General features: G+C 34.8%; 1 protein-coding gene across 1 annotated transcript; it reads right to left on the bottom strand.

Annotated features, from left to right (window-relative positions):
- Nucleotides 1-3,865: 3,865 nt before the first annotated feature.
- LOC113505122 lies at nt 3,866-16,481 on the bottom strand (the record flags this gene model as incomplete). The annotated part of the gene is given in 2 exon segments (XM_026887654.1): nt 3,866-3,939; nt 14,393-16,481. Coding segments are annotated over 2 exon segments (1,857 nt in total), but the record flags the coding sequence as incomplete, so codon positions are not given.
- Nucleotides 16,482-16,592: the final 111 nt, after the last annotated feature.

The raw sequence follows: 16,592 nt of genomic DNA, 5'->3' as shown, positions 1-16,592 counted from the left end.
ACCAGGCTTGCTTATTGCGGGTTGGCAATTCTAGATATCAATATTTAGAATCCAGGCTTCCTCACGCCGTTTTCCTTTACCGTTTGTGAAAGAATATTATGTATAGTTTCTTTTTTTCGGGATCACTAAGAAAGTGGACAAAAAATATTCATACTGACTCTTAATTATCAAACTGCCTCGCACAGTCCTCCTCCCATAAACAGAAAGCTTTGAATATCGATAAGCAAGCTAGCTCTCTACGGATTAACGATAACATTCCAATAAATCTAATTCCTTACGACATTTTCCATCATCAGTGTCTTAAACCAACTTATTGAGTTCCAAACTTAAACGTTAAATTGGGCACGAACTTGCAACGCAGTCCATATTTCACAGCACCGCAATGCCATCACAACCAATTTTATTAATCACATTTAAAACTGCAAAGCGGCAAGAATACTTGGCATATAGAACATATAACTTTACTAGTCGCTGTCCAAATGAATAACGCTCTTTACACATATGTAGGAGTATCTGCACGATAAGATTATTTATTCACAAGTTCCCGACCGTTTTCTATTTCCGTATACCTCGGGATTAGAATTTAAGCCTTATATTAAACAATTATTTATGACATTTAGAACCATTTGCAGATTTAATTTTATTGTGCCATTCTCAGGTTGGCTGCCTGAAAATTGTAATCTTCTATACCCTATCCTTCCCTTTTCCCGATTTATGGCTATCGGAGACCAGATTTGGTAGAAGGAACTAAGCTTGTCCCGCCATCTGCTGGGCATAGGCTCCCTTTGGCGTGCCAATTTCTACGGTCCTGTGCCAGCCTCATCCAGATTCGACCCGAGACTTTTACTATGTCATCAACCCATCTTGCTCCCGGACGACGAAAATACAAATCACTTTAAAAAATGCACTTGGTATGACGACTTTTATATGTATGATAACAAGCTACATCTCCTTAGAATCCTTAGTATAAGGATTTAAATAACACAATTATATTTAGCAATAGCATTTACATGCAAGGCCCGAAGAATAGAAAGTACCTGTCAGTTTTGGCCCAATATTCTTTCATGCAGGATATAAAGCAATATTGAATAACAATTCAACATGCTTTCGTTTTGTTAATTAACTTACGTTTCCGCAACTATTAAATAACAATCGCACTTTTATAATCCGTTAAGTCTCGACTGAAATTTAAATAACTATTTTGAAAGTGGCAACACCGTTCGTTTTCAAAATGGTGGATGAGTTGTTATAAAAACTTAATCCGTTGTCATCTATTAAAGCGTCAAATCTTCTGTTGTTCCACATTTATTATACGCTATTTTAAATCGTCATTTCATCGAATTTATTGCTATTTTACGACGCTAATGCAGTTAAAATGTATTTTTATTAAGATATTGACATTTAAATCTATTTTGATACAATTTTACGATGCGAATAATCAAGTCCCTACATATGTTTTACGAGATACTAATGTTAGGCAATGGTAATAAAACGTTCTGCCAAACATTCTGACCAGAGACAAAATGAGTTTGTCTCACCTCCGTCTTGCTCCGACCACCAAATTATTCAGCCACATTGATGTGACCTAAATTGTTCAGCTTTGCGGATCTGGTCTGTTTAAGGTATAGGGAATGTTTTGTTACCGTGACTTGATAACAGTTAAGTTTTAGTTTATCAGATGTCAAGAGAACTGTTTTCGAACGTTAAGAGCGGTAGTTAATTTGACAAAGCTGTGTACATGCTTCTTGTCAATATAATTGCAATGTTAATGTCTAACTCCATTAAGAGTGTGTGTCAAAAAACTTTTCACTACGAACAACGATGCAGACCCATATACTACTCAGCTTTCAGTATCATATTTCTAGCCAGATTGTTTTCATTCTTTTCTTGTTCAGAAATTGTCATCAGTTGATAAAATTTGGTTTGAAAAGACCAAACAATATCTTCAAACATCTCACTAAGGTAGGCTTTCATGCAGAATGTGATTACTTAACAGACGCGTTATTGAAAACACGCCCAGGGCCCGCAAGACACGTAAGATAAAAATAAGAATGTATTCTACAACTACCCTTCAAATCAATGTCAATTACAATCTACATTAAACTCGAAGCTATTTAAAAACAAACAAACTGTGTGAAAACAGAACAAGACCTTGATCATTTATAAATAGATGAAACTGCGCTCAAATCAAACGAGTTTATTACAAATTCATTACACTGATGTTCGATTTCGATACGTTTCACTCTTGACCGTTTATCGGGATGAAATTTGATAAAATCCAGTTTGCGGAGGATCCCTAGAAAAAAGGTCAGGTTAGTAACGAAAAGGGAAATAGGGAAGGTGTTATCAAAAAGGTGTATATTTATTTTATGGGTCGTATACTTCGGACCAACAAAAATCTTTGTGTCAAACGGTTAAAATCCATAAGATCTTTAAACAGGAATGGTTGTTATGCAAAACATAAAGATATTCATATTCCTAAAAATATTTACGCGAATAGTTTTATTCATGATCAAGAAATAGACTTCATTTTAATGTCCTAAGCACATTTTGACAAATATTTAAAACGATTTAGGGTATAACCATACAACGATAAAAAAAAATAACTTGTTATGATTTCTTATCTGTATAAATGTTTCTTTAACATAATTATGTTTCCCGGAATTCGAAGCAATTGTGTTGACGATGTTAACAAGATGATTAAATTACAATAATGGGCGTAAAACCTTTACCACGAGAATAAAATTACAGTGTCTGATAAAATATTGACAAAGCAGATTTATTATTACCTAAAAGTTATCATTTTTCATTGTTTTATTAAACGTAACGACTTTAATATTTAATTCAATCTTTTTATAACTCCGACTCCATAAGTTCATCCTACCAAGATGTTAAATTTATTTAAAGTTAGTTTTCTGAAAAAATGTACCAGCGCTTTCCTAAAAAATGACGTTAATTGTTATCAAAAAGAACGCACAAAATATTGTTAGCAAAATCTTACTATCACTTAAAACTCAAGTAAACAAAAAGTTAAACAAATTAGAATAAAAGGTGTGTAAACGTGCATCATTAATCAAATTCTTGCAGTGAAATTACAACGGTCACTGCGTTGTGTAACACGAAACAATGTCATTACAACAAATAAAATTATTGTTACAATCATTAGCGTTCAAATTAAACCGTTTTATTTGCATTTCCGTAAACTTTTCGTGTTGAAACTCCCATTGGTATTGCTTGAACTGAAATAGCAACGTTGCAGCAAAATTTTACGATGTTGATTTTTTTTTATTTACGAGGGCATCCTCATGGGCGTCCACAGCTTTGTGCATGACAGAAAGGTATCCTGAATCTTTATAGCTAACACCACAGTAGTTCTTAGCCCTTCCCTTGTACTAGGGGTCACAGGACTTGGATGCAACCTATTGCGATGAGATATTGTTGTCTTGATTTCATTTTCTTTATATTCAACATTAAAATACGAATTTTGAAATGACTTAATTTAATTTTCCCATATCAAAGAGGTTTTAAGTAAAACATAACCTCTTAAACCTTAAACCTCGTGAGTGATCTTTAGCAATACTATTCCAGTATTTCCAGTTGTGGAAGAGGGATGCCACTCTACATCGTAATGCGCTATCACGCTTGTCTTAACTCTCGCTCGCTAACTGGTAACAGTAGACTCTCTGGACTAAGAACCCGTGAACGTCATTACCCAACAAATTATCCACATACTCATCAAATATCAACTAATATGCCCAAAAATGGAACAGAAAAAGAAATACACAGGGACATCGCAAAAGCATAGAAACTTAATAACTAGCTTAAGTTGAGCTCTCATGTCAAATAGATTAACGTTAAAACTTACCGGTGTCCTCCTAGATAGTAGTGTGCCGACGGGGCTTGGTATTTTGGTCGGTGTACCCGCATGAGGGCTGCGAGCTGTCGACAAAAAAATACCGTTAATGGTGATTTAAGGAGAACTTGTGTTAATGTTAAGTGAGTCAGTGGTTACAAGCTGAAGGAATTTTATAAAATATAAGAAATTTTTACACTCTACAAAACGAAGGTCTACATTAGTACGAGTCGACTGAATTGTTGACAATACATAAGTTCCAAATTGATCGGCTACATTAGTATTTTTATAGTATTTTCGTCAGTAATTGTTTATGAATTCAAAAGGTGTTTTTCCAATCGTAGTAGGTACAGATTAAAAAAGCGACGAGAACCATTTCTACAATCTATCGTACTGGGGTAACTGAAATTAATGTTAGGTTCAAGTAATAGTAAGAAACCTTAAGAAATAAAAAAATTACATATTTCGAATTCCGAACTAAACTTTCGTTATTTCCCAACATGGCGGCTGACATTCCCGCCAATACTTATACTTCATCTTACAACTTTATCCTTTGACATTTAAGCTCCGCGTATCAAAGTTCTGACAATCATAAAGTGTTTGCCAAACTTCAAGGTCTTTGTGAGTCTATTAAATATTGACTTTATAGTAAAGTATGAATACCTATTGAGGAGTTATTGCTCAATTTTTGGTGGAGATTAGTTTAGATTCTTGATCTAATTTTAATTGCAAATATATTCTCGTCTTAAAGCATGACAACTTACAAGAGCGGAGCAAGTAGTTAAGTTCTAAATCTTTTTGTAGGAGTATTGTAGTATATCAATATTCAGTATTTTACGATAAAAACCCGTTTTTATAATAGCGTTTTATTTCTATGCTTGTAATAATTTATTTTGTTATCTGACACGTCTTTATACCCAACACAACAACTTACAAACTAAGCTTTTCTATAATACCAAAACATGAATTTCATACGGCTTCTAGGTGCACTAAAAGGGACAAATGAAAAGACTACATTTTCAACCCTTCTAAATCATTTAAAACTACCCCCATTTTAGCTGACCCTACTTCCTGGTAATACGGAAAACTATTTCAAACGCGTATGGTTTGTAAGTAAGCGTCCCTTTCCTGGGAACTCACCAATCAGGCGTTGAAACACTAAACTAGTTCGGTTTTGTATTTCTAAGTATTTGTAATAGCCCTAGGCAACTGTTTGTTGCATCATTTGTAAAGACCACACGGCACCGTGGTATATTAGCATAATGGCCGTGAAGCTTCAAGAGTGGGTAGTATGCAAAACGTTTTGTTTGTTGTACAATATTTTTGTTTTATTATCAGTTTTCAATACAAGTCATTTATAACTTGGTAATTTCAAAATGACATCATCATTTTTCTGTTTTGAAATGTTAAAATTATTTATGGCCACAAATTTAGTTAACAAATTCAGAAATGTCTATGGTTAGTTATACTTTGAATAAATCATTTATCCATAGATGTCTAGTTTTAATTACTGTAATTATTCAAATTGACTAACAGAAGCGTCGAAAAGCATTGTAAATTGAAACAATCCTAAATTAGGCAGTTTCAAAACTAACGACGTTCAAAGGCTAAAGCAATTAGGAATTCTTACCGACATTCAAATTCTTTGAAACAAATGAAACATCGTATTGTTACGACGAAATCTATTTCAGTCGAGAAAATCTCACCTTTGACTTAGAAACCACTAGAGTTCCAATACTTTTTCTAAATTAAATCAATGCGTATTGGTTTTTATAACCATTATGCTCTTTATCTTAATAGATACTTGAAAAGTAAATGTTTTACACTCGTCTTGTCTAGGGATCCCCACTTGAACCTATTATTTTTTCTCCTAAAGTTCCAAACAATGCAACATCTCATTACGATAGAAAACGAATGGTAAGCTTTAATGTATAGGAATAACATTCCGTTTCTATAGGTGACGAATCTTTGCCTGAACTTCAACAAAATTTAGCAATTTGTCAGCATTTGCGCTCCGAGAAAAATACTACAAGTTTTCTAAACAGGATTACCCAAATTTGTCCCATCATATGTTAAGCCCGCAATTAAGATATTGCAAGGAATTTCACACACATTCAAATGATATGCACAAAGAAAACAGGCATAAAAGATTATGAAAGAAAGCTGTTATTCTAGCCCAGTAATGTCTAAAGGCACTTGGCGTTCGCATACAGGAATCCAATTAGCTTTGATCTCTGCCGCTTGCACGCTACCTACGCAATTTCAGATAAAAAGCTCTGTTTTATCGTATATCGTTTTAGTCTTGGTTTTGTCGATTTACAGGTATTCCGTACACGAGGCAACACAAGTTGCCGATATCTCGAAATACTTTCTCAGCGTAAAACAGAATCGGAGATCCAAAGTTGTAAGGAAGGTTGCCTTGTATACGAAGGGCGTTAAAAAAACTATCAATTTCAGTCATAAAGTAATATTAAACACTTCTAAAATTCAATTCCTATGTAGATAGAAACTCAGACAAGACCTGAACAAGCAAAAATGATATTACCATGTAATAGAAAATTGCAGGTTCCATTTTTAAATTGCATTACGGCGCTGCCGCCAATATTAGGTTACAAATGGCGACTTCGTTTAAAAGGTACAAAATGGCCGCCTGCATAGGTGAGGGCCACGGAAACTAAGTTATTCAGCCTTGTTGCGAGTGCGACCTTTGTGGAATATAAATATTTCAAACTTCTGTTCTGTGTAATTTAAGAACACTTATGTTGTTTCCTATTTGCCTATAATGTATCTAATGTAAAATGTTTTTGGTAATTATGGAATATTACTGTGTCATGCAGTACAATAAATTGGAGAACTAGCTGAAACGGCTTGAAAAACCTAATACTTAGTTTGAAAAATGAAAAAGGCAAAATAATAAAAACAGACAGAAAATATCTGTAGCTTTCAATTTCATCCCATTATTTTCCAAGATGCAAAAGAGCATTGATCGCTCCAGCACCTAACTCATATTTTTCTGAATAACAAAAACAAAAAAGCTACTAGCAAGCTGCGCCAACTAATAAAATAAACACACACATCAAAGCTTCTCTATATTTGTTTGCAAACGTCTATTAAAAGTTATGACGGCTGTGTAAACTACGGTCATTATTATAAGTTCAAACAAAAATGTTGGAATTCTCTGTTTTCAGAGTTCGATTCTTGTCAATAGAGCGTTTGCCGTACGTTCAAAGCTCTTCTCTGTGCTCTTCCTTATTAGACTGAAAATAATCACTATCTATTCATTTCCTTTGTTTAAGTGTTAGAAAAAGCTGTTCGCGACTAGGAATCAGAAAACTGAGCTAAAAATCTTTTTTTTTTATTTAGCTAAGATTTGTAATTAAGTAACAGCTGACGACAAGTTTATTCCTTTGATGTAAATACCCCTGAATTAAAAGGAAACGAATAGTTATTAGAACAAATTCACTTTACTATAAAAGGACTACGTAGTCTTAAATTATATCAATTTAACTATTAAGTATTAATAATATTAAAAGAAAAAAGTCTCTAAATTATAAACTCAAAAATACCACTTTAAAGAACAAAGAAATTCCAAAGCATGGTAATCTCGTCTAAGGTCCACATAACCATAATAAATAAGGTCAATGGAACTAAATTGTGACACAAGCGGTCATTGATTAGTTCCCGCCCTTAACACCCTAGGTTCAACGGACGATGCTATTTACATTTTTATAGTACTACCAGCTTAATGGTCGTGCTATACGGGTAGAGATTTGACTTTAAAAGGTAGAGCTTAAGAATAAAAAATACAATATTTTATCACTTAGACCTACATTTAATATATTTGCCGATTTGCCTATGTCTGATCTTTAAATTGAAGAGGACTTTTGAAGCTATCGCAATGTTTTATAAGATTTAGCGGTGAACAGAAGTTACTTTTCAAAACATACTTCGATTTTATTCGCTAACTAATACAAACCCATTCCATTATCAAACCAAAAACTAAACCAAATCCTAAAATACCAAACAGTAGTTTAAATAGAACAAAAAAACGATCTCTTAGAAATATGGCATAGTAACATATCACCAAAAGTCATTCCACATTACAGCTTAAACAAAGCTTTAAATATCATAACTACCCACAAAAGTAACCAAAGTCCAAAAGCTAACATTCCAAAGTGAAACATTGGAGCGGTATTCAAAAATCTTTTGTTCTACGTTCATTGTTCACTCGTTAAACTGGAGTTCATTCGTATGAAGAACACACACTCATAAATATTTTACTGCGAGAAATGATGGGAACGAACTTTGAGGTATTTGAGAACTTGTTGAAGACAATTAAGGATTTGTTAAAATGTTGTATTTTTTGTATGTATCGCTATGTGAAAGAACCTTCAGGGCGTATCCGAAAAAAATGTTTGAATGTGCTAATTTCAAATTAAAATCAAATAGTTTTGGGTTAATAAATCAACTTTCCGAATAAAAAATAGATTAAACGCGAGGTTCAACTATTGAAATAAAATTGCTTAAGGCATTTTTAGCAGAACTTGAATAAGATTTTTTAATTGTTATTTGTTTTCAGCTGTAATTGCTGTAAAACCAAATGTTTTGGATGATTTTAAGGAACTACTATGACAAGGACAGTTTCCTTATCAAAAATTTCTACATCTAGCTCTTTCTAGACCAGGTTCAGACTCAATTAACAAGTTCATAGCCTGTCTAGACTCCAGCCCTCGATCTTTTTATAGATTATTCTGCAAGGACAACTTGAAAATCTTTCCCTTCAGTTAAAAAAAAAACTAAATTCTACGTTAACAATGATAACAGCCGTAGTATGAGTCTTCTTAAAAACATTGCTTTAAATACATTAAACTAATATACTCAAAAGAAAATTAAAGGTATTTTATTTTCTAACTTCGGAATACCCTTTTATCACTGTCAAAAGTCAGATATGGGCGTAAAGAGTACGTTTCAAACTTTCGAGACTTATTTCGGTAACAAGTTTGGAATCTAAACATTCAAAAGTGTTATTTTCCAAGACACATTTAGATTTGGAACCGGTCAACGACCATTAGCTTCGGAGTTATTATTTATCTTAATCTAAAAAGGGTATGGTCAATAGTGGCATTTTCACTTTCCTTGAGTCACTTCACCGAAAACCTTATGACAAATATTACTTGTTGCCAACTGTATTGTTAACAGGTTGAGAAGTACAAATCTACTGCTACAGAAACGACTTAAATACCTTTTATAGTAAGCAGTTATCGTTCAGTCAGCCCAAACATAAGTAAAGTCGGAAATAAATAGCCTTTAAGGTAGCACATTTAGCTAGCAAGACAACCACACATAACGAGGAAAGGGTGAGACAAAGAGAGAGAGAAAAATGAACTGAGTTCGAGAATTGTCTCCGCATCTAGTTCTAGTATAGTGGAAATATTATGCAATAAAGATCGTCTAATGACGACCAGAAGACATAATAGTACATGTTTAATGACTACTATCATAATTCTTATCTGCCTCACTCCTCATTTCTTGAGACTAGACGTTTTATCTTGCAAGTTAGACTCTTAAGCACGTACAAATCCGTCACATATGATCTAAAATTGTCATCCGATCTATACTTATATTATAATTGTGAACAATTCGTTTGGTCGAACGTGCTAAACTGAAGAATGCAGGAAATAATTAAACAAGAAAACTGCGAGATTAGTTTTATATTTATAAAGGAATTACCTATCATAAAAATACTCGTGTCACGGATATCACGGTGTTCGTAATTGAACTCCCCCGAAACAACTCGACCGATTCACATGAAATTTTGTTTTATTACGCCAATAGGATGCCATATTATATCTGAGCGCTATAATCTATGCGTAACATTAAATACAGCTCAAGGAAGTAGATACGGACGCCTAGTATTGTTCAAGCTGAAGAGTTAGTCGGTTTAGTTAAATGCTATCAATGTTATCAAAACTACTGGTTCAAACTAGAAATATCTTATTGGTGTCGTATAGTTCATTTGAAGGACATACACTACACAACGTCACGCTGGGACTAAAAAGGAGCAGAACAGGGGTAAAACCGCGAGGCTTAGCTAGTGATACAGCCTCTATAAAAACTCTACCATTATATTTTTCGCTCTGTTTACGTCAAATGGCAAAATTGTTGCATACTCGGTAAAAGTAGCTCAATTTAGTAATTTAGTGAAATCTTTAGGCAACGTTAAGAATAGTGTAGTTTCGTGACGCTTTAGAACCGTGTAAGCACACATGTTAACTAGTATGTATGAATATATTGTAATGATTAGCTATGGACTGAGGCAATACCTTGCCTCAGTCCAAAAGGCCCGATACAATACCTTGTATCGGGCCTTTTTCTATACAATCGTTACCTCAAATGACAATTCTTACCATAACGTTAGTGCTAATGTTATCGGTTTCAGCTGTATTCTATATTTTACACTACTTTTAATCTCCACAATTCATTTTTTTTGGGACATACCCTAGGTTTGTTAATTTTACAGACAGACTTATAGTTATTCGGACCTATTGCCTCAGGAGCATCCAGCCAGAAACAGTTTTCAATTATCAGTTTGATTTTTAGACTTAACATTGGGTTCATGGAGAAACTAAATGAAATATAACCTGATGAAGACACTTACAAATTGGTAGCAATTGTATTTTTTTTGCCTGATAATTTATAAAATTACTTTGAATATGAGGAACTCGAAGATTTTCAACTCATCCATTAAGTAGTTTTGATCGATGACATTGCACGCACTCGTTTGCATATCACAACAACCTTATGTGTAGTTCTATAGAATCTTTATAGTGCATTAAGATAATGACGATAAGCACTAATGAGCATCGATACCAATTATAATTGAAAAATGTATCGCTACGTACCGCATCAAACCTATTGTCCCAGTGTTATGCAAAAACATCTTCCCATGCAGAGAAGGATTGAAAATTCACGTACTCGCTTGGTATAACAGTTTTAATTAATAAATATTTATTATTGGTTACAAAAAGGTTAATGTTAAAATATTTAATTCAGTACAATGTCCTACAAAACTACCTAGACATAGCTTGCCTGTTGGATCTGGTATATAACTTTCTTAAAGTCTTTCAATAAAAAAGTTCTTTGATAACTAAAATTGAGGAAATTGCTTCGTTTTTTTTAACAAAAATCAAAACTCAATATTTGAAGATTATAACAGAAAAGTAGATGATTAGCCTTACGGTGGCCATTTTATAATAGATACTCATTTGACTTTGTAAATACGGTTCAGACAATGGGAATCACCAATTAGAAATGGTGTAAAAACATGTGCTGTCAAGAGAAACCCTAATTAAGAAGATAATTATACCTTTTCTTTACGTAATTGGTTTAAACGAAGCCAACAGTTAAGTGAATAATTCAATGTTATACTTTCCTAGTCACGGTAGGACTTTTGGAATGTAAAGTAGCCTGAGCGTCCAATAGTCAAAAACTATACATGTCACTGTTAGATGCTTGGAGACAAATGAACATTTTGAGCACAGCTAATTATACACATGAACTATTTTCTACTAGCCCACACATAACTCTCCTTTATCGTAGTCAGATAAAAGCCTATTTGTTAATCCAAGATGTCAGCTACCTCCATACAAAACTTCATTAAAATCGGTAAAGCCATTTACGAGCGAAGAGGTAACAAAATCGCTCACACATACAATCACAGTTTCGCATTTACAATCTTAGTTTATTTTGTAAATTTCATTTCAATGCATATGTTCATAATAATGGCTTAAATCAATAAAACGGATTATTTCATCCTATCCTTCTGCTAAATATCCTTTGCGACATATTGATCGATCAGGAAGCCACGTTTGGTAGGGATAATGGCTGCAGACAGTTATTTGTAAACGTTTCATGCGACATGTTGCAAGCTTTATTGATGTGGCTTGCGTCGGCCATTCAAATAATGGCCTGTGCACAGTGGCCTTCGATGGTTGACTATCATTTGTGGTACTTGAAGTGTAGATATTTAGTTGGTACGTTTACTTTGGGTCACTTAAGGTAATCTAACATCCGAATTTGAAAGATTCCACGTTTTGGGCCTCTTTTTGAACACTTTTACCGCGTGAAACTCTAATTGCGAGTAGTTTAATCAATTTATTGAAACGAAACTAGAAGCAGGAATTTAAAACGTAAAAGGCGCTAATCGGCTAATATATTTGCAACTACATGCAAATAAAACATTTTTAAAAATCTAACCTCAGACAGGAGTCGAAATTTACGTCCGCGATAAGACGTGTCACGATGCAATGAACAAATTCGGATCCTTGCTTTGGTCACTGACCTCGGTACCGCAGTTGATAAAGCGACTGGCTCGTATAGCCAAGAGTCGCAGGTTTGAGCGTTTACTCTTTTACTAATTTAATCGTTGTATTATAATTTGCAAAAAATATCATTTGTAAAACTTGTATCAAAAAATATAAGATTGCCAGTACTTAAAAAGCGAAAAAAAATGTTTTTCAAACGCTATCTATTTTACTTATTACATAACGGTATTTTAAATTTAATATATTTACATAAATACCGATGGAATGTGGGTTTTCGATATCGGAAACGGAAGCTTTTAAAGTAACGGAATAATTTTAAAATACTCTTTTCCGCAGAATAGAGGACGCCGTAGGTTTGGTAAGCAAATCAGACCAAAATCCTACACAAATACTGAATTCCTTAGAATTTCTGTCAGACTTCATATTTGTAGACTTGAATGTCTGTAAAACCCTCGCAAGACAAGGAGTAGACTCCTCAGAGTGAGAGTCGTTTTTGTTTAATAAAATACTGATATGAAAAAAATGGGTGTGAAAACATTGTCCTTACCTAAGTTCTTTATTGCTTTATCGATACTTATAAAAGTTATCTATTGCAGCAGTTAGATTACGCTTAGGGTTTGACTGCTTTCAGAAATACATCACATGGCAGCTTCAAAAAAAATATAATTTAACTAGCTGTCTCAGCAAACGTTGTTTTGCCATGCATATGAATTATTGTGAATAATATTGTCTTCTTCCCACTACTATCCGTATTAATACTATCTGTGGTACTACATGTTTCCACGTGAGAATTACCTTGCAATCAAATAGACATAAATAAAATTGCCAAGCAAGGCGGATATTCCTATAATACATTTGTATTTCCTACACACATATAATACAGATGTCATTTAAATATCGTTAACTTTGAAATATAGATATACTAAGCTTAGCACATAACTTTGCCTATACTATCACATCTCGGAAGAAGTTGGAACTACTTTTAAGATGTTTATTACAAGTATTTTATGATAGCGTTGCATTTGACGTAAAATAAACGTTTCTATCTTTATTTCTTATTTGTTACTATGTTTTCGCCCGCGGCTTCGCCCGCGTCGATGTCGGTTGTATCGCGTTTCCAAGAGAACTCTTCAAAAATCCGGCATAAAAATTATCCCATGTTCCTTCTCAAGGTCAACTCTATCTCTGTACCATTTTTCATTAAAATGGTTTATTAAAATTAAGTTCAGTGGTTTAGACGTGAAAACGTAACAGACAGACAGAGATACTTTCCCATTTATAATATTAAGTAGCGATAACGGTTCGCTAGTCATTTTTCAAGCTGCGTCGAATTATTTTAGCAGGTTTACTGAATTTAGTTGAATGTTTTATTTCAAGAAGTGACTGCCATTTTTGATATACCCACTTGACAGACACTTTTTTCTGTGAATTTGAGTGAATAACTGCAAATGTGTATATTAACAATGTGATAATTATGTTTACATACTAATTATTTGTAAATTAATGCATCGTAATTAGGAAGTAGTGTTTATCAGTAGCTCATTATATCTAAGTACTCAATCAGTTGTATATTTTTATTGTTTCTTTGTGTTTATGTTTTCTCCCCCCAAAAAAAATCACCTCGAAATTCTGTTTATGATAAAGCATACTTTCGTCTGCTAAGCCAATGGAATAACTTTTGTATGTAATACGAAATTTATCTTTTGTAAACCGTTTTGCATCTCCAACCGGGCGTTCAGTAAGGTAATTAGAATCGAAGTGGAATTTTGCTATCAAATAATAGTATCACGGACACTCGTGCGTCTGATTTCTACGCCAATATGGCGGTTTTGAAAAAGGATAAATAATCGGTATTCATGTTCTTTTAGTTTGACTAGTGTATAACTTGATATGATTTTACATATACCCTTTAAAATTATTTATCAGTTGTGCCGGTTTCGAATATTTTCTTTCTTACATACACCCTTAAAAATTATTAGCTGTTTTGAATGTTTTTCATCGCCGTTTCCACAAAAACGTCTTACGGTTGTTTTAAGCTAGACACCATAGGAGAATAAGAAGAGGCGAATGATATTTTACTTTTCAATACGTGCAAGTTTTTCTGAAAACTTCTAGTCGAAATTCGATTTATTTTGTTAATGGTACAGGGCTATCTTTGTAGCAGTCAGTTAGCACGGAGTTAAAACAAAGTTATATTATTTAAAAAAATACTTACGTTTGACTAGTTGTCTAGGACTCAAAGGCGGCCTATCGTCAATCAAAGTCACCTCTTTAGTCAAAGAGTTATTATTATACTTTTTCACACTCTCAGCCCAGTCCTGTATCCACGTTTTGTCTCCCTTGCACCGGTTGAGGCTCAGATAAGACAACTTCCCAACCACCTGTTCCGGAGTCATGTCTGAAGATACCCCACTGTCCTCTCTGAGAGCTTTCTGAGCGTTCTTCAAAGCACTGCTCTCGAATTTAGCATCTTCTAGACCAAGTTTGCTGCCTGGTAAGGAGACTGGGACGGAGGATTCTCTGCATAGCCTGTGGATGTAGTCTGTTTGGTCTATTTCTGATTTGGTTAGACTACACCTGCGTTTGACAGGCTCTATTTTTGGGGGAGACTTGGAGCTCAAAACTCCAGAAGTTGTTACAGAGGTGAAAGTACCAACATCAGCATCTTCCTCATGTTTTGGAGGTGATTTAGCAAAAGTCTTCTCTGTGATAGTCCTGACTCTATTCTTTATCTTTTCAAGGTAGCTCCGAGTTGATTTGATCTGCTTTGACGTTTGTGCTGCCAAATCATTCTCAGTTGGGGATTCATAGCAACAGGAGATTTCTAATACATTTTTATCCTGTGATACTTTTGGTATTTCAAATGATTGGTTTAGTAATGGACTACGGAGACCAATGTCTCGTCTAGGCTCCTTAGTTATTACTCTCTGAGTGCTTGGAAAGTCGAAGACTAGTTCTGGATCTCTTTCATTACCTCGTTTTTTAAGAGTGTCTTCAATAACACTAGTTAAGGACTCTGTACCGAAATTTCTGTCTATACTCATCCTAGCTTTTTGTTCCTCAGTATAATTATCCCCTTCAATTGTATATGTTCCTGTAGAGGAGTTATTAGATTCTCTATCAACCTCATCATCTAAGTAAATAGGTTCTTTTGACATACACTTTTTAAACAAATCAGGGGTTTCTGAAGAAGCTCTACTCTTACGGATTAGTGGGCTTTTAGAATGCTCCGGTGTGGAGAGACCATTGTCTGGTGTAAGAATATCTAACTCAGGACTTGAAATATCAGTCAACATGACTCCCTCAGGGCTCTGGTCAGCTATATCTCCCATAGTATGCCTATTTATGTTACCATAGCTTGGCGTTCTATGCACTTCTCTCATAAAGGAACTATTCTTCAATGGAAGGTTTAAACCCTGACGAGACATAAAGTTATCACTTCTAGACATAATATTATCAACTATAGGACTTTTGGACGTGCGTTTTGGCAGGACAGCTTCAGTACTAGGGGATTTTATATGTCTATTTGATATAGGACTGGTCATGTGCGTAACATTTTGTGCTAATGGACTGTTTCTGAGCTTGACTGAACCCGATAGGCCGCTGTCTTCCTGGTCAGAAGAAAAGTAACCTTCGGAGTTGTAGCCTTGAGCCTTGCGGGGGAGCTTGGCGCTCATCGGCGGCCGCTGCAGCGTCGGGCTCGGCCTCGTAAGACTCGCAGACATGGATTGTACCCTCTGGTGACGAGCTTGCGATTTCTTAGCCAACTCCTCAAGTTTCCGAGTGTCGACAGGCTTTGTGTCCCCGAAATCGATGGTAAACGCCATCGGATGCGACTTCGGGGTACTGGGCTCGGATTTCTCATCTTGACAAGCCTCCGACTCATCGTTCTTCAAGCTGTGGCTCTCCGACGAAGACTTCGATATGGTTTGGTCCAAAGTCGCGTCCTGCCCGTCAGACAGGGGGCTAGACACGTCCCCCTCAACACTAACACTCATGTTTTCAAGGTATCACGCAGAATAAAAGTGACATCATATTCACGATCCAACTATAAACATCCTTCACACATCACTTTAGAAACGAAATATCAAGGCAATGACCGCACATAGCATCGAATTTTGAAATGATAAAAGAATACTTTCGAAAAGTGGAACGAGAGCACAAATAACAAAAAATTGCGAGCTCCACCTACTACATTCGCGATCGCGAGCGAACACGAACTATGAACGGAGAAAGACTCCGAATTCTCGATAATGTCAGACGTGACAGGTGCTAGTGACGTCCGATACCAAACTGGGATCGGTAACTTCGATTGTTTTATCGATTTGGCAACACAGTCATTGTGCAAGACTGCAATATCAATGACCTTATTTCCTGAATTGGTTGTTTGACACCTTGAATTATAATTGATCAAT

Source organism: Trichoplusia ni, chromosome 24, assembly GCF_003590095.1.
Source record: "Trichoplusia ni isolate ovarian cell line Hi5 chromosome 24, tn1, whole genome shotgun sequence".
Classification (NCBI taxonomy): Eukaryota; Metazoa; Arthropoda; class Insecta; order Lepidoptera; family Noctuidae; genus Trichoplusia; species Trichoplusia ni.
This window is presented reverse-complemented; position numbering and strand designations above follow the sequence as displayed.